The sequence below is a fragment of the Oncorhynchus clarkii genome, chromosome 5 (genome assembly GCF_045791955.1).
Source record: "Oncorhynchus clarkii lewisi isolate Uvic-CL-2024 chromosome 5, UVic_Ocla_1.0, whole genome shotgun sequence".
NCBI classification, from domain to species: domain Eukaryota; kingdom Metazoa; phylum Chordata; class Actinopteri; order Salmoniformes; family Salmonidae; genus Oncorhynchus; species Oncorhynchus clarkii.
Genome location: NC_092151.1, coordinates 10,395,888 through 10,414,212, shown reverse-complemented (window position 1 = coordinate 10,414,212; position 18,325 = coordinate 10,395,888). Strand labels below are relative to the sequence as shown.

General features: G+C 42.2%; 1 protein-coding gene across 2 annotated transcripts; it reads left to right on the top strand.

Annotated features, from left to right (window-relative positions):
- The first annotated feature begins 1,509 nt into the window (after positions 1 to 1,509).
- Positions 1,510 to 16,021, top strand: LOC139408328 (SH2 domain containing 4A). 2 transcript variants are annotated; one of them, XM_071152078.1, is made up of 9 exons: positions 1,510 to 2,019; positions 2,842 to 3,179; positions 4,189 to 4,348; positions 6,579 to 6,744; positions 8,283 to 8,415; positions 11,901 to 12,099; positions 12,878 to 13,008; positions 14,044 to 14,261; positions 14,594 to 16,021. In XM_071152078.1, the coding sequence occupies exons 2-9, from the start codon at positions 3,005 to 3,007 to the stop codon at positions 14,717 to 14,719; spliced, it is 1,308 nt and encodes a 435-aa protein (XP_071008179.1). In that variant the 5' UTR covers positions 1,510 to 2,019; positions 2,842 to 3,004; the 3' UTR covers positions 14,720 to 16,021. The 2 variants fall into 2 exon arrangements, with proteins under 2 accessions (XP_071008179.1, XP_071008178.1); XM_071152077.1 differs by having other exon boundaries at positions 1,756 to 2,019; positions 6,579 to 6,756; positions 14,594 to 15,426.
- Positions 16,022 to 18,325: the final 2,304 nt, after the last annotated feature.

Here is an 18,325-nt window from a genome sequence, read left to right as displayed (position 1 = left end):
ACAACATGACAAGGTTTTTCTCTTCAAATCAAATCAAATTTGATTTGTCACATGCGCCGACTACAACAGGTGTAGTAGACCTTACCGTTAAATGCTTACTTACAAGCCCTTAACCAACAATGCTGTTCAAGAAATAGAGTTAAAAATAAATATTTACTAAATAAACAAAATTATAACATCAAAAAATCTTATGTACAGCCCTGAGGGTTTCTCAACCACGTTTCTCTTGGTGGGAAACCAACAGTGCAGAATCATCAGCATAGATGATAGATGGGAAATTGACAGGAGGTCATAAACTATAGTTTAGCCTGTCTGTCTTCAACACTGGTCACGTAGACTCGACGTAACATAGTAAATGTACATCCGGAACTCACAAATTAGTATGATATGTTACGTTTGGTATGGTTACATAAAATAGGTTACTTATTATGCAAACGTCTATCAAACTCAAAAATTGCGTGTTCGAATCACATTGCAGACAACTTTAACTAATTAGCAACTATGCAACTACTTACTACTCTTTTTGCTACTTTGCAACTACGTAGCATGTTAGCTAACCCTTCACATAACCCTAACCTTAACCCTTTTAGCTAACCCTGCCCCAACCCTAAACTTACCCTTTAACCTTACTCCTAACCTTAACCTAACCCATAGAGCTAGCTAATGTTAGCATTTTGTTGTTAGCCACAACAAATTGGAATTCGTAGCATTATCATGCGTGTTGCAAATTCGTAACATATCATACGAAATAGTGTGTCTCGGTTTGACATACAGAATAATTTGAAATGCTCTGAGACCACGTTCCAACACATGACACTCAATATAGTCCAGACAGCAATGAGCTCCATTATAATAATAACCACTAACGTGCAAACGAGTTATTCCACAGCAACCGCTTTTCCAGGTACAATATCACATGGTACTCTTCGGTAGTTTGAATATGAGGTCCAAAATATGACACTGACAACGTAACTATCTACTGTAGCCGACAACATTACCGCTTCTCCCAGGAAACAATAGGCCTATTCGCTTCAGTTACCGGTCTTCTATTACTGCAAGCATCATACTCAAAATGAAGCACTCAAACATTCACATTTATTTAGGTATTTTATGGTTGAAATGCCCCTATCTTGCCAATGTCTTTCTGTTTTTTTGTCTGTCTGTCTTTTTGTCTGTCTGTCCATCTGCTCTCCACCTATTTTATAAACAAGTTGTTGATAAAATATATAGTTCCATAAATCATTTTTTTGGTCAGCACATAACGCACATTGCATTATTACATGTGCCTCTGAAAATGTGCCATAACACTGACAATTGTTTATAGCATTACTTTTACCTGAAGTAAATTAGTCTCCTGTACTCTCTCCTGGACAGACTAGATAGATCTGGCTGCAGACCAATTACGCGAGACTTTAGTTCTGTTTTAGCCAAGATTATGGCGCTTTCAAGACTACTGGGTACTCGGGGGGAAAACTAGGTCAAATCATGACGTCAGTGATCCTCACGTCGGAAAGTAGAAGCTCCAGAAAGATGCCCGAGTTTTCGAATTGGAATTCCGAGTTGGATGACATTTCAAAACGACTTTTCCCAGTCGGAGCTAGTTTTTGGTCGAGTTACCGGTTGTTGAAGTCAGAGATTTCCGAGTTTCCAGTTGTTTTGAACGCTGCAGTAGTCTACCTGCAATAACAGTGGGTGGGATGGACAAATATTAACATTTGCATAAAGGAGTGTTTTTTTCTTGCGAAACTTGTTGGCACTTTTGTCCTTCATTTAGGAAATAAGTAACCTACGGAAAACGTTACCGGCAACGGAACATTTGTCATTTTCGTTAAACCTGCGAAATACCGCTAAATAGTAGGCTACAGGAAAAATATATACATTTGCAGGCGTGACCATCCGCCCATAGTGTGACTCATGCCGAACATTCCCATGGGAGATTTTGTAAACAAGTTATTTTTTAAGGCGTCCACGTCCCACGTATCGGCTGTGATTTCCACTTTCAGGATATATACCCTAGCGGTAAGTACATTTGGATGAACTCCGTAATGAAATGTATGGATCGTATTTTTGTTTACCATTTCAATATCCAGTGATAGTACAAATATATCAACACTGCAAATGTTAAGTCGGCGTTATCATTTACTGCCAGCATGATCATCATCCATTGTGAATGTGCTTAGTCATAGTTGATTATGGACTTAAGTTACAACAAAAAAAAAGTATCTTCCTTTAACGTCCCGACTCTAGCAGTCGTAGGTCTGTGTAGTGACGTTTCTGTACTTAAGTACTCAAGTAGATACTGGTAGTTAAATGGGCAGGTTGTAGTGAACTCCACTGTATCCTATTACTATTTTAAGATCAAAATGACAGCCATGTCTCCACAGTCGACGTACAATTCAATGGATTTGACGAGTTTTCAATCACTGTATTTCAAATTTATTTCGCACGGCAAATTCCCATGTCCCGCAGCCACCTTTTAATTGTTTGCATACAGTTGGCGACACGGAGCCAAAATAGGCTGCTATCTCACCACGAGATCATTATGCTGTGTTATAGTATACTGTTTCTTCCATGCTTATTAAGCACGAATCACAGTCGATAGAGAATGTGAGAGTTCAGAGACTGGACTATTGTCTTCCTACATACTCGCGTGTGTGTGTGTTTGTGTGTGTGTGTGTGTGTGTGTGTGTCAGTTGCAACATCTGACCTGTGATGTGAACAAACATATCAGGCACTGTACTGGCTATACCAATAGAAAATGCGTGGAGAAGGCAGCAGGTACTCTGATGCACAGTTATGGTCAAAGCAGCCATTTCTTATGGATATTTCTGTTTCTTTCAGTGGGAATTCAGAGAGTGAATACAGGCATGGACCAGCCTTCATTAGATGATTAACAACTCCCTATTTCAACGGAGAAACTCCCGACTTTCAACCAACACCAGCTGTTCTCTGCTAATACTAAAGTTCTCTCTGGATACTGTTGGTGAGACATTGCAGCTCTACGATGCTCCGGCAGATTTTGACGGACATGTTCATATCACCTGAGCTCCTGGCTGAGCTGAGCGAGGAGCAGAAGCAGGTGTTGTTCATTAAGATGCGTGAGGAACAGGTCCGACGCTGGAAGGACAGAGAGGCTCGACTAGAGAAGGAGGATGCCACTCTGACGAAACCCAAGAAAGGTATCAGTGAGCCGTCAACACTGACAATGAATGGTTGTGTGTGTGTGTGTCCCTCATGGCACCCTATTCACTTTCTAGTGTACTACTACTCTGTATAGTGTACTACTACTCTGTGGTGGCAGAAAGCTTAGTGGTTAGAGCGTTGGACTAGTAACCGAAAGGTTGCAAGATCGAATTCCCGAGCTGACAAGGTAAAAATCTGTTGTTCTGCTCCTGAACAAGGCAGTTAACCCACTGTTCCTAGGCCGGCATTGAAAATAAGAATTTGGTCTTAACTGACTTGCCTAGTTAAATAAAGGTAAAATAAATAGTGCACTACTTTTGACGAGAGCCCTATGGGGGAATTAGGTGCCATTTTGGATATTTGGATACTCTCTGTGAAAAGCACATTTACTGTTGGTCTCCTGGGATGTTTCTGGTTTTCTATATGCTAGCTGAGTTATTCTCAACTCCATGATGTTCATCACATCAATGGTGTGTGTGTGGGGGGGCGGTGGTGGTGGGGGGGGTTGGATCTCCAACTACATCGAGCTGCTGTCAGGTTGATATTTTGGAAAATGTACTTTCTGTAACCCTTACCGTGTACCTATGTTTTTCTTCTGTAGCTGCCTGCCTTTGTTTGCTTAGATCCATACTTTCTTATAAAACCACCGACTGTTTCTTCGTATCCACTGACAGCGACTTGATGTAGTCCGAGGAACACGCCGCCCACAGTCGTTGCAACCCAACTCCACAGAGATTTACATACTGTGGTGTTGAGAAACCCAGCTAGTTATATGCCAAACTGGAGACTAAAGGACATATCGGTATCTCCACTGAAACGTTGCGTTCAGATGTAGTGATGGAGAGTACGATTCACTCCTGTTAAAGTAGTCCAACTGCAGCTGTGTTTTACAACTGTGTTGCACTGTGGAAAATGAATTGAGCAATATTATGCTAGGATTAATGAGCACAGTATTTCTCTAACTGGCTGTGTGTGTGTGTGTATTTTGTGCATTTTGTGCATCAGCCTCTGTGAAGAGTGTACAGTGGCTGGCAGGGATGGATAGTGACGTATGGGTGTGGGTGATGGGGGACCACCCTGCCGACCAGTCCTACGAGCAGATCTGTGATGACATCATAGCCCAGAGGGCAGCCTGCCAGGCCCAGAGAGAGGCTGAGGAGCTCAGGTGGGAGGAAATTACATCATCACATGCTGTACATTTTTTTAGCAGTGCAACGTGTTTGTGCTTTATCCCTCTCCTTTGTTGTTGTCGTGCCAAACGCCCTTTGTCATTGGCAAAAATGTTAAAGGTTAAATATGTCAGTCAAAGCAGAGAGAGACCTGACTGTCAGGTCATTAGCCACATATTTGACTCTTAACACTTTAAATAGAACACCTTCTATGGAGACAGACATGGTTGTCATAGCCATCAATAACACCGCTTTCTGACAGGTGGTTAAGCTTGTTGTCTTGAACAGTGGCATATACACTTAGTTAATTTACAGACCATGTAATGGGATGCAGTGGTTGATGTAGGCAAAGTGTGTGTCTATGATCTATTTGTGGCTTATCACACCAGCCAACACAAAATGACCTGTAAGGTAGGCTCTGCACAGATTCTCTGGCTGTCGGTAATACCCACAGGGCTATAGTTTGGTTTAATCTAGACATCGCCCTTCCCAGCCAGGAAGCCCAAGTTAAACATTTCTTCAACTAAACCTCTCTTTTTATTGAGTCAGGCACTGTCTGTGTTGTGAGCTGCACTTAACCATGATAGTGTTGCCTATAGCGTTGTTCCCACAACAACAAGTCATTCAACGCTGTGGGGGAGTATGACTTCTTAGTCATGTTTCCCTGTTAAGGTGGTGATAATGATAACCGGCTGCTGTAATAGTTTGGTTGAGCCACAGGTATGTATAACCCCAAATTAACCTGCAATCAGAAGACATGGTAACTTGTGTGGGCAGGAAAAAATGTGCCATCTCCACCTCTGGTTAGTGCCAAATACAACAGGTGTAGTAGACCTTACAGTGACATGCTTACTTACAAGCCTTTAAACAACAAATGCTTTAATAAGTTAAGAAAAAAATAAGTGATAAGTAAAAGTAAGTTCCTGTGAGCAGGTGGCTGGTGTCACTTTAAGTCAGAGGTGCTCGTCGTAATGGAATGAATGCAACGCTATGTGTTTAAAACCTTCCCATTTGTTCGATTCCAGCCATTACAAAATGCCCTTCTTCCAATGGAGAAGGTGCATAAAGATGGCGGCCACCGTGTACAGATGCCTTTCTATTGCTCAGTTGGCCGTATTGTTCATTGCTCTCCGTGACTCTTTTTTTTGTGTCATCGACAAAGCTTCAAGATGGTTGCCATTTTGAGAGAAAAAAATTACAATAGTAGATTGTGATGATTTGCTGTCACATTGAACCATGGATAGTGCTAAAACAATGATGCCCTGTATGAATTCCTCTGTCTTCATGCCCCTTCACAATTTGTCATTCCATCATCTGTTATGTGTATACATTGTTGTTGAACATTCTACTAAATTGACATCATTCTGACGTTTCAAATTCTTCTCTAAGGCTGGTCAGACAAAAGCCTTACTTAACCGCCCATATGGGTTATATAATAGAATTCCATTTGAGAACATGTTGTCTCACACCCCACTGTTCTGTACTTGTGGATACTTGAGTTCTCTTACTAAGTGGTTTCTAAATTTAAACCTAAAGTAACAACTTTTTTTACAGACAGTCTATCACAGAATCCTGTTTTATTGTGTTCTCTAACATCCACATTCTCCATTTTAAATGAATGTGTTGATAATTCTGGGCCAAATCCTAACTGGAGATCTGTAAAATCGCTGTAAAAAGTTACAGGCAGCCTCCCGGGTGGCATAGTGGTATAAGGCACTGCATCGCAGTGCTAGCTGTGCCACCAGAGATTCTGGATTCGAGCCCAGGCTCTGCCTGGATACTCATGCTCCCGGGCTCCATGGATGCTCCCAGGGTCCATGGATACTCATGCTCCCAGGCTCCATGGATGCTCCCAGGGTCCATGGATACTCATGCTCCCAGGCTCCGTGGATGCTCCGTGGATGCTCCCAGGCTCCGTGGATGCTCCGTGGATGCCTGATGAAGGGTCGAAATGTTATAATAAAATCACCTGGGAGCGTTTTCCTGTTTTCCTCATAGTAGTTGCCATGTGCCTGTATGGATAGGACATATCTGTAGCTCTTTTTTTCTATCCATGCCTCGAGGTAGGGGATTGTGGACTGTCATTGGAGGGGCCATGGGACTATTTGGAGAGGTGGAAGGTATTTAGATTTTTAGGGAAAGCTTTACAAATCAGTGGACAGGTAAAGATCTACAGGTGCTCGTGTGTGTTCTCACTCAGTCAATCTGTGTGTGTGTGTGTGGTAGGGTGAAGAAGGAGGCGGAGCTGGTCAAGAGGTTCTCCAGTGTGTTGATGGACTCAGAGCTGCAGTTGTGGAAGGAGGAGGTGGAGCGACAGGAGGTGGAGCGACAGGAGGTGGAGCGACAGGAGGTGGAGCGACGGGCTGCAGCTCAGGAGCAGAGCCAACAGGAGGTGGAGATTAAGGTCCCCCAAGCCCATCATTAAGGCCCCCCAAGCCCATCATTAAGGCCCCCCCAAGCCCATCATTAAGGCCCCCCCAAGCCCATCATTAAGGCCCCCCCAAGCCCATCATTAAGGACCCCCTAGCCCATCATTTTGAACTAATTCACATGCCACAGCTTATTTAGAGAGTTAGACATTTCTTCCAGCTGTAGACTTGGATAGACATTGCCTCAATGGCGCTGCCCATGGGACAGATACAATCTCCATTTTGAAGTAGTTAATTTAGTTTCTCTATTACTTCTACGTTGGCAAACAAACTGAAAGGGTACATCCTGCCACCTAGAGTGTGTTGTTTGCACAGGTATAAAGGCAAGGCCTTTATGGAACGTTTGCTCACTCGTTAATTCATTTGCCGTTCCTTCCTGATGACCTGGATGGAATTGTGTGATCCTTCCTTAACCCATAGGAAATCCAGTTGACTACACGGGCGGTAGGTAGCCTAGTGGTTAGAGCATTGGGCCAGTAACTGAAAGGTAGCTATTTTTTTTTGGGGGGGGGGCATATTTTTTATTGTTGTGTCTTTTCACCCCTGAGACACCCTCAGGGAGTATGGTCATGGCCAGGGTCAGACGTTGTCAACGTCAACCCTGGAGTTCGAATCCTCGAGCCATGTTGCGTGGGGAGGGGAGTTGGCAAATGCATAAATACTAACAATTCACACATGCGTCCAAAATGGTGAAAGACGAATTGGCGCTACTACCCATTGTAAAACAGCACTAGAGTCCTCTATCTCTATGGTTCCAGCTCATCGAGTCTGATTTGTTGAAATTACTTATTTTTGTGATTTGCTGGATCAAAAGCCTGCACTCCCAGTACTCTAGCTCTCCGGGGCCGCTTGCCTTACATCTTAAGACAGTTGAACAATTATTCTAAGGTTTTTACAGTCATTGCATCAAGGGTTTTGATCATAAGTACAGTTTGACAGGTTATGTGGTTAAGTATTAGCCCATTGATTAAAATAATGTCATTCTATAATATTGTCACAGTATGAGTGTTTAAGTTATGTAAACAAGGAAGTTGACGATGCATTGATATAAAACAATTAGCCTCACAATAGGTGTTGAAAGCTCATTTTGTCAACTTACAGGAACAACTCAGTGTTTCATCAATGGTACCTTATTGTTTGCCCACATCCTCAAGACAATAACACGTTAACTAAACAACCCATATAATCACCTTCCAGTTATCGTTAATTTGGCCAACTTTTAGAACAATGTCCTTCCTAAACAGTCAGTTGTTTTATACTTCCCCATATAGGCCAGTTCAAAACGATGATTAAATACATTTGTTTGAGTTCATAGCATAACTGTCTTTGCACAGTGTTTGAAATTGACTTGATTTACTGCAGGTAAAACTCTGGAAGAGGAAAAAAAAATTGAACTTTTTGCCAGGTGTGATTCTGATTCAATACCACTGTCTTACTATTTGTTTAGCCACTACTGTTCAATGGTGACATTTCATTCTCTCCTTCCCCCTCTTTCTCTCAGAAAAGAGAGGCGGAGGAGAGGAGGAGGGCTGAGGAAGAGGTGCGAAGAGTGGAGCAGAAGAGAAAGCAGGAGATCTACATGGACTTGAGGGAGGTCAGAGAGGAGAGAGATGACCAACACTGGCAAGATTCATGTAAACAAACAAAAACACACACACACACACTGGAGAAACTCTGAAGCATACGGATTCTAGGTCGTCATTTTTGCAGTCGAGCTTCACATCTCAGAAGATTGCCATTAAAACCGGTGTTTCTTATTGACTGGTTGGTTGTGCAGCAACAAAACCTTCATGGGTGCAACTATGGGGCAAAACGGAAAGAGTTGGCTTAGATTGTTAAAAACATGTCAACTATATTTAGTCTCCAATATTTTGATTGAAAACATCCATTTGCACAATGAGCACTTGTTGTCTCTCAATTATACAGTTGTTGGTTAGCTAGCTAGGGAATTCTAGCCATATTAGCATTGACATGAAATCAGTCAAAACGCCTCAAAACAAGCCATGGTATCAAGAAGAAGAAACTAGCTGAAACGAGTCACTAATGATTCCCCACATGGTAGTTTCTTGTCATTGTTGGTAGTAATATCTGGCCATCCAGAATAGCAACTGACAGACTTCTGCCTGATTTGAAGCATCGCTTTCAGCTAACCCATCTTGTCAGCTAACCCATCTATTGGACAAGCCCAGAATGTGATTCCTGATATCCTTGGAAACCTCGGTCCTCAGCCAGATCCTTAGCATGGCTTGGGGTGATGTGTGTTACTTGCCATTCTTTGTTGGCGCTAATTTTAGAACACTCAACATGATCTCAGAATGGCTGCAAAAATATGTTGACCTCATTGGAAAAGGTTTTGATTTCGTGAAGGAGAAGACATGTCTGGGGGATCCGTGCAGTCCTATAGTTTACCACCGACCTGAACATCTAGATTGTATAAATAGGAATTTAAGTATTGTATTAATGTTAAATTGGACAAAAGTACATCATATAAAATATGATGATTATTTCCTCCATGGCAAACTCCCAAGTATAATGAATATAGTTCCAACACACAGGTTAATATTTAACCATCTTGTTTGACAAAGATTGGAGCTGACCTTCAGTTGCACTGATTAACAACATAAATAATCATGCTGCTTTGAATGTTTTTTTTAAAATTAATTTTCTGCCAAAGTGTGGACATATGTTTGTCTTGTGCTTAGTCTGAAATGTACACCAGTCTTCCACTGTTGCCTCTCTGAATGTGAAAACCCTTTTTGCCGTTTTCACACTTAACACTTTAACACCAATCATAAATGGGTTGAAATAAAATGTATGGAAGGCAGGAAACCCCCTTGGGCCTCTGGATAGAGCTATACAGGGCACACCAGTTGATCATTACACAGATGACTGTTTCTTAGCCTTGTGAAACGGTTTGTTTACAGTCAGTAGGGTAACCAGACAAATCGTGACCTTGGGACTAGTAAGGTTATATCTGTTCTGAGATATTGAGTAGAAGCTCTGCGTCTCACAAAGACACGGCGGTTGGAACCAAAAAATCTCAAAGGAAAGGACAAAAGGACAGATTTCCACCTGTCTAATGCCCATTGCTCGTGTTTCTTGGCCCAAGAAAGCCTCTTCTTCTTATTGGTGTCCTTTAGTTGTGGTTTCTTTGCAGCAATTCAACCATGAAGGCCTGACTCACGGAGTCTCCTCTGAACAGTTGTTAGCTGTTACTTGAACTCTGTGAAGCATTTATTTGGGCTGCAATCTGAGGTGCAGTTAACTCTAATGAACTTATCCTCTGCAGCAGAGGTGCCTCTGGGTCTTCCTTTCCTGTGGCGGTCCTCGTGAGAGCCAGTTTCATCATAGCGCTTGATGGTTTTTGCGACTGCACTTGAAGAAACTTTCAAAGTTCTTGAAATGTTCCATATTGACTGACCTTCATGTCTTAAAGTAAAGATGGACTGTTCTTTGCTTATTTGAGCTGTTCTTGCCATAATATGGATTTAGCCCTATTTGGTAAAATACCATCTTCTGTTTACCACCCCTACCTTGTCACAACACAACTGATTGGCTTAAACGCATTAAGAAGGAAAGAAATTCCACAAATTAACTTTTAAGAAGGCACACCTGTTAATTAAAATACATTCCAGGTGTCTACCTCATGAAGCTGGTTGAGAGAATGCCAAGAGAGTGCAAAGCTGTTATCAAGGCTGGCTACAAAGGGTGGCTACTTTGAAGAATCTCAAATATAAAATATATTTTGATTTGTTTTAAGTTATTTGGTTACTACATGATTCCATATGTGTTATTTCATAGTTTCGATGTCTTCACTAATATTCTACAATGTAGAAAATAGTAAAAATAAAGAAAAACCCTGGAATGTGTCCAGTGGTAGATGGAACCTTATGGCTCTGAAATGTCAATAGGGGTTCAACAATAAGGTTCTGACACTAAGGAATTAGACATTAAGTTTTTTAAATATATAAATGACCACGTTTACATGTGCATAGTATTCCGGTTAAGAGCTCATATCCTGCTTAAGGTCTTATTTGGGATAAGCTGTTTACACGCACCTATAGAGATGGCTAGATCTATCTATCTCTGTCGCGCGCTCAATAGTATCCATGTAACCATTAATAAACAGAATATTCCTCATTTAAGTATAATGGTTATATGGAATAGTAACTGAAATAAGGACACTGACCGTAGGCCAATAACCTCTCACATGTAGAGTAATCTAATATTAACTCCTGCAGAATTAGGTTATGCATTTCTTGCAGTGAAAATTGATTTCAGCATCTCTCGAGAAAATGTGAATGTGCATGTAATGTTATCTTTTGACACTTATGCAAGCAGACAGTATTTCAACCATGTAAAATATGCCCCCAAGACAAACTGAAGTCTTATCAGAAACATGTTACGCCGTTTTCTCAGCTTTTCATTTAAAAACCGGTCAAACTGATGACATTTTGTCACTGTGACAATCTTTCCACTGTTTTGGAGTTATTGCGTTTTCTCCCCGGTCCCTAAACGAAACAGACAGGTTTGCCGCTGTTAACTAGATTATTAATACAGTCATTTTATCAATGTGAGACATTATTCTGAAGAGCACTACTTTATTTAGTCTTCTGGGGCAGGGCCTCCCGAGTGGCGCAGTGCTCTAAGGTACTGCATCGAGTCCTCTCTGTGCCACTAGAGATTCTGGGTTCGCGTCCAGGCTCTGTCGCAGCCGGCCGCGACCCCATTTTTTTGTTGCTTACGTGCCATTATTGTGGGCTGAACAGGTCCTGTATTACTGTGAAAGCACAGGTCAGCTCATGGGTTAAGGGTGTCACTGGTCATAGTAAGGTCTTTGCCATCTCCCTCTAAGCCTAGACCATACTTGGAGGGAGATGGCAAAGATGTGTTCTGATTGGTTCGTCTTTATTCGTTCAGGCTTGTGATTAGATTGCAGATAGAACCTTATGGCGCCATGTTCAAATGGGTTTATGCAGATCTAACTTTCTCATTTTTCATTTATTTCACTTAATTTTAACAAAAACAAACGTCATATATGAAGAACCATGAAGGTAGGATTTTGTGTGTGTGAGAGTTTACATGTATGTGTTTTGTATTCTTCTGTCTTTTTCCACAGTGCGGAAGTCCAAAGCGGCCGACCTGCGGCGCCGGTCCATTGCCAAGCAGACCCGTGATGACCACCGGCGGCAATCGGTCAAGGCTCTGGAGCGAGGCCGTGTGGCTGCTGTCACCAAGGCATTCGGCGGGGACAGACCTGCCCTCCCACCCAAACCCAAACCCAGGAACCTTACTGTGACCAGTGACACCCTTAACCCGTGAGCTGACCTATGCCTTCACAGTAATACAAGGCCTGTTCGGCAGAGTTGGGGTCAATTCCTTTTAAATTCAGGATGTAAACTGAAATTAAAATGTTCCTCAATACTTCTCGGGGAAATGTGTTCATTTGTTGGCATCGGAATGTCCGTTTACTTCCGGAGTTGACCCCAACCCTGCTGTTCAGGAGGTCTAGGGTCCAACATTCTAGAACATTCCGATATAAATACTATTGTTGGTTATGTGGAGTAGGGAATCATTCTGCAGTTATGTTGGCTCTATTAATTACATTTATATCTGCACCGTTAAGGATGTTTGACATTACTGAATACACCCTGGACTAGGCTCGACCCCACTGAAACCCAATGGTATCCAGTCATCTGCTATGGCACAGCCCAAAACCCTAGTCCCTTCCCTTAGTGACTGCCACTTAGGACTTTGCAGGTCTGAAGGTCAATAATATAACTATTCAATAATAGTTATATTATTGAATAGTTGGTTAAATCCACTCTATATTCACACTGGTGTTAGTGAACCAAATCTTTCCACCAGCCTGATATGGTAATGTTTTTTTTTTGCAGTAGTCATCCTGTAAGTACATGTCAATCCTCGTGCTTGTGATGGTTTGTCTCATTCACTGAAAGCTGATGTCTAGGGATTCCCCTTTCAGACAAAGCCATGCAGAAAAACACTGAGCCTTAGAGCTTAAACACATGAATGCCTTTCACTGGCTGGCTGACTGCCTGACCCACTTTTTCTCTCTGTGTCGCTGCCTGACAGGAAGCAAGGGGTGCGACGCACACTGTCCACCTCCAGCAGGGAGCACATTATTAGATGGTTCCAGGAGGAACAGCTGCCTTACCGAGCGGGTTTCCAGAAGGACCAGAGTCGCATAGCGTCTTGGTTCCATGGTAAGGGGCCAAGTTGCACCGGAAACGTTCAGTTTCTAAACTGAACAAGAGGATTCCATCTAGAATGAACAACATATGCAAATAGCCACAAATGCAAATAAATCTTAATTAGTTTACATTAGACCGGAAGTAATTTACTGTATGTGTGTGAAGAGACCACATCAGTCTCCATGCCACTCAGCACAGTTGGTTAGAATTAGGTCTGATGCCCCCTACTGTTTTGTAATATCTTAATTATACCACAGAACACCCAAGTTTGATCAATTTACTGAACCACACAGTGCAGGGGTAGGTAACCCCATTCCTGGAGTGCCGCAGGTACTGCAGTATTCCAACTAGGCACCAGACCTGACCAACTGAGCTAATTGTTTAGTGATGGCCTAGATTCAACACACTTGGTCTTCCAAAAATGTGAAGTACATGCTGGGCGCTCCAGGACCAGGGTTGCCTAGTTACCCCTGACATAGTAGGTGCTGGGCACCTATGCAAATTCTGCTGCTATACAGCGGGTTTATCAGTAACTCTCTTGCCTTGGGACTTCTGCTATATTTAATACTTATCTGAAAGGACTGGCAGTAGCATGATCAGAGGTGTATTCACTAGGAACCAAATGGAACGAAACAGGGAGGGACCGACCTCTGTGTCCAATAGAAACTCTTGTTTTCGTTGCGGTATGCGACTAATGAATACACCCCAGACAGGTTTCTCATGTTGAACGGAAGCAACGGCCCTGTCCAGAAACACCACCTTTTCCCTACTCCCTAGATGCACTTGTGTAGCTCTGACTGGGTTGCAATATGGAGGAATTAGAATTTGGCCTATCAGAAGGCCAAGTGGAGCTATTGTCATATTGCTTAAACCTATTAAATCCGGTCAGATCTCCACAAGTATCTCAGGGCTACAGGTAGTTTTCTGGAGAGTAAAACATGTACATGTATGTGGTCTTCAGCTATCCATCCTTAATATGTCACATCAGGGTGTCATTCTGACTTGGCAATACTGAATAACTGACCCACCATTACTTTTACCACCAAGGCATAATTTCGCGGCAGGAAGCCGAGGACTTACTGAGCGAGGGGGAACCCGGGCACTTTCTGGTGAGGGTCAGCGAAAGGATTCTGGGATACGTCCTGTCTTATCGATGCAAAGAGGAGTTTAAACACTTCCTCGTTGACGCGACAGAGGGCTGCTACATGCTGCTGGGACACCAGATCAGATTCACCTCGTTGGCAGAGCTTGTGGAGTTCCATGAGGTAGTGGCACATCTAGAGCCGTTATTTTGTGCCTTAAAAAACAAAATGTTGTATTTCGGGGGTTGTTTAGGGTATCTTTGAGGGTTTTACTGGCAATGGTTGTGATATTTGGTGGTTTTGCCTACTGTAGTTGAATGCACTTGTAAGTCGCTCTGGATAGGCGTGTGCTAAATGACTAAAATTGAAATCATACAGGATTTCTGTGGGTGGTATGTTGAATATCACCTCTTCTCTTCCTCAATATTGAGACTGTAATGTACCTTGTTTTGTATTCACGTGAACTGTTGTCGTGGAGCAGAATAATGACGCTTTGCATTTTCTTCTGTCACTAGGGGGAACCAATCACCATGTCAGGAGGGGAGCAGCTGCTCCAGCCATGTGGCCAGAGGCCTAGTGGTGTGGACTATGCAGACCTCTTTACCTTGAAACCCTGCAAGGGTCATGTCCCAATAGTCTAAAACAGACTCCTTTCCTAATCTCCTTCCATCATGACCACTGGTCAGAAAGGTCTCAACAGGTGAATGATCGAGACCAAGTGGTTTCACCTGTCGGTAGCTTTTAAAGTCTATGGACAGTAGTCAAGGTGGGAAAGAGACAAGGAAGGAAGCCACTTTAGAATATTAAGACGCAACCTTCAGGCATGAGACGGATCTCTGTGGAACAAAGTGTTTCTACGGGAGACTCACACTATGGTTAGATAACCAACATAGCTTCTTTTTTTTTTCTCAGGAGGATTTACAGGATGTTCAGATAGAAGTGTAATGTTTAGAACCGATTACGATGTCTCATGTAGACTAGAACAATAATAGAATAACCTTCTTTTTTTTTTATCAAGGAGGAACTTCGGTTAACTTCATACTAGGAAATCGTGTCCGCTCAAGTAATTCTATTTCTATCTGCAATGTTCAGAAAGTTTCACATCCGTGTTGACTCTTATCCCCCCCAGTGCCAACTGTCAAGCCACGGACTTTCTATTATATCTAGACCTCCTCTATCCCCCATGTACAATATGAACAGGCCTGTAATATCATTTCTGCTAATGTATTCATAGACAAGTACCAGGTGGCCAGTATTGTAAAGGCACATTTGACAGCGACAACAAACAACAGTCGCCTGTTTGGGGACGAATCACTTGAATAAATTCTGCACTTTGTATTGCAACTGTCTAGTTGGTGTCAATGCTGACCTGAGGAGTATGCTAGTACTACAAAAAGTATGATCAATGAGTTGGCTAGCTAACTTGCTTAAATATTCAGATTATTTATTTTAAGATGGGCATGGTGTAATTGACTCAACAACCAAAAACACATCTAGGTTTCGCTTTTATGAACCGGAAAATCAATAGTTACGTCTGGTTGTTTATCAAAGTCAACTGGCTAACTAATGAATCGTGGTTTGGATTATACCCCTATAGGAGTCTGACAAAACACATGACAAAGAGATTCATTTCATGTTGCAGTTTTTTTTCTTCTAAAAGAACATTATGAACATAATACATTACCTGCAAAGAAACAATAACTGATTCAGCTTTGGGGAGTCTACGGCTGCGTTTACACAGGCAGCTGAAATCCGATCTGCCACTTATTTGTTTTTCAGACCATTAAGATCAGATATTTTGCCAATAATGGGCAAAAGATCAGAATTGGGCTGCCTGTGTGAATGCAGCATAAATTTAGTAGAACCAATTAATGTATCACCCACACAGTCCTAAAACAAGAAGTCATTCTACTCTAGCAATTTTAATAAACTATTTTAAAAAAGGAAGAGGCTGCGGATGAGACTTTTCTGGACCGTTCTTCCCGCCAGCAAAAGGTGTTCCCACATGGGCGGGAATCTCTACTTTATGCACGGTTTCTGTTCTACTCGCCTTGTGCATTTCTCCTTCTGTGCATGGGCGGGATTCTCTACTTTATGCACGGTCTCTGTTCTACTCGCCTTGTGCATTTCTCCTTCTGTGCATGGGCGGGATTCTCTACTTTATGCACGGTCTCTGTTCTACTCGCCTTGTGCATTTCTCCTTCTGTGCATGGGCGGGATTCTCTACTTTATGCACGGTCTCTGTTCTACTCGCCTTGTGCATTTCTCTGCCAAGCATGAATAATAATTCTTCAACGAACTTCAATGCATCAGCGCAATTCCCCCTGGCGCATCTTGCCTTTTTTGTTTCTTTACCGATAAAACATTGTACATGGTAATGCAACAGTAAGTACCAAATCATAGTGCATGTAACCTTCATTTTCCCCCACGATGAAATTGGTTGAGGGGACTGTGTATCTGTCTCCATCCGTCCTTTAGTCACACGCGATATCTCGGCCACCACTGGCACGATTTTGACCAAACTTGGGTGAATTTTGCGTCTTGCCACAGAGAGCAGTCGTTTACAAAATTACACTGATTGGCCAGATGGTGGTGCTATAACTAGTGAAAATACAATTTAAAAAGTCAGTCCGTTTTGACTTAGTCATGAAATTTGGTACATAGGTCCCTCTCACAAGGAACAAATAAGAATTTTGTGAGAAACGTGTCAAAAGCTACTTTTCTGGCACTGAAAATGATTTGCACGAAACTTTGTGGCGTCTATGGACAAAGGTCTCAACTTGGGATTGGATCTTAATTTGGGTTTCCAATCTCTCCAAAAGAATGTGGTGATCGATGGTATCAAAAGCAGCACTAAGGTCTAGGAGCATGAGGACAGATGCAGAGCCTCGGTCTGATGCCATTAAAATGTCATTTACCACCTTCACAAGTGCAGTCTCAGCGCTATGATGGGGTCTAAAACCAGACTGAAGCATTTTGTATACATTGTTTGTCTTCAGGAAGACAGTGAGTTGCTGCGCAACAGCCTTTTCTAAAATATTTGAGAGGAATGGAAGATTCGATATAGGCCGATTTTAGTTTTTTATATTTTCTGGGTCAAGGTTTGGCTTTTTTAAGAGAGGCTGCCACTTGTAGTGAGTTTGGTACACATCCGGCGGATAGAGTCGTTTATTATGTTCAACATAGGAGGGCCAAGCACAGAAAGCAGCTCTTTCAGTAGTTTAGTTGGAATAGGGTCCAGTATGCAGCTTGAATGTTTAGAGGCCATGATTATTTTCATCATTGTATCGAGAGATATCGTACTAACACACTTGAGTGTCTCTCTTGATCCTAGGTCCTGGCAGAGTTGTGCAGACTCAGGACAACTGAGCTTTGAAGGAATACGCAGATTTAAAGAGGAGTCCATAATTTGCTTTCTAATAATCATGATCTTTTCCTCAAAGAAGTTCATGAATTTATTACTGCTGAAGTGAAAGCCATCCTCTCTTGGGGAATGCTGCTTTTTAGTTAGCTTTGTGACAGTATCAATAATACATTTCAGATTGTTCTTATTTTCCTCAATTAAGTTGGAAAAATAGGATGACATCCTGGCAACTTGGAGAAAAAACACTACCGGCGTTGTCTCTGTTAATTTCAAGACGGTCTATGCATATTCTTGAGTCTAGCATAGCGTCTTACTCTCCATTGAATACAGGCAGTTGACGTCAACACCCCTCATTAAATAACAACATGTATCCATCAATCCAAAGAGGAATAGGCAGGAGCTTGACAGCCCACCATTCCGCTCTGTGGACAACAAATCCCATTGAGGGTGTAGACAAGTATCTTGTCATTAGCTGTGTTCGAGAAGATCAGAACTCTGACGTATCCTATGTAAATTGTGACTGACTGATTTACAAATAGTAATGACTTGTTTATTTACAATGCAAGGTTCTTTGTAGATCAGTCAGTCGGCAGTCACCTGCAATGTTGAACAAGCCCATAATATCCAGTATCGCCGTTGCAGTGGACAGCAAGTTTCTGCAGCTGCCCTTCACCAACAGTCATCAAATGCATTGTGGGAAGCTCTATTGCCAACCAATCATTAGGGTGTTTTTGTTTGACCCACACCAGTGTGACCAAAGACATGACTGAAACGGGAATGAACAGTGGATATATACAAATGTACTATTTGATGCTCTCTCACTGATGTGATTGTACAATGTACACACAATTTCAATTTGTGTTATATGGGGGTTGAGGCCATC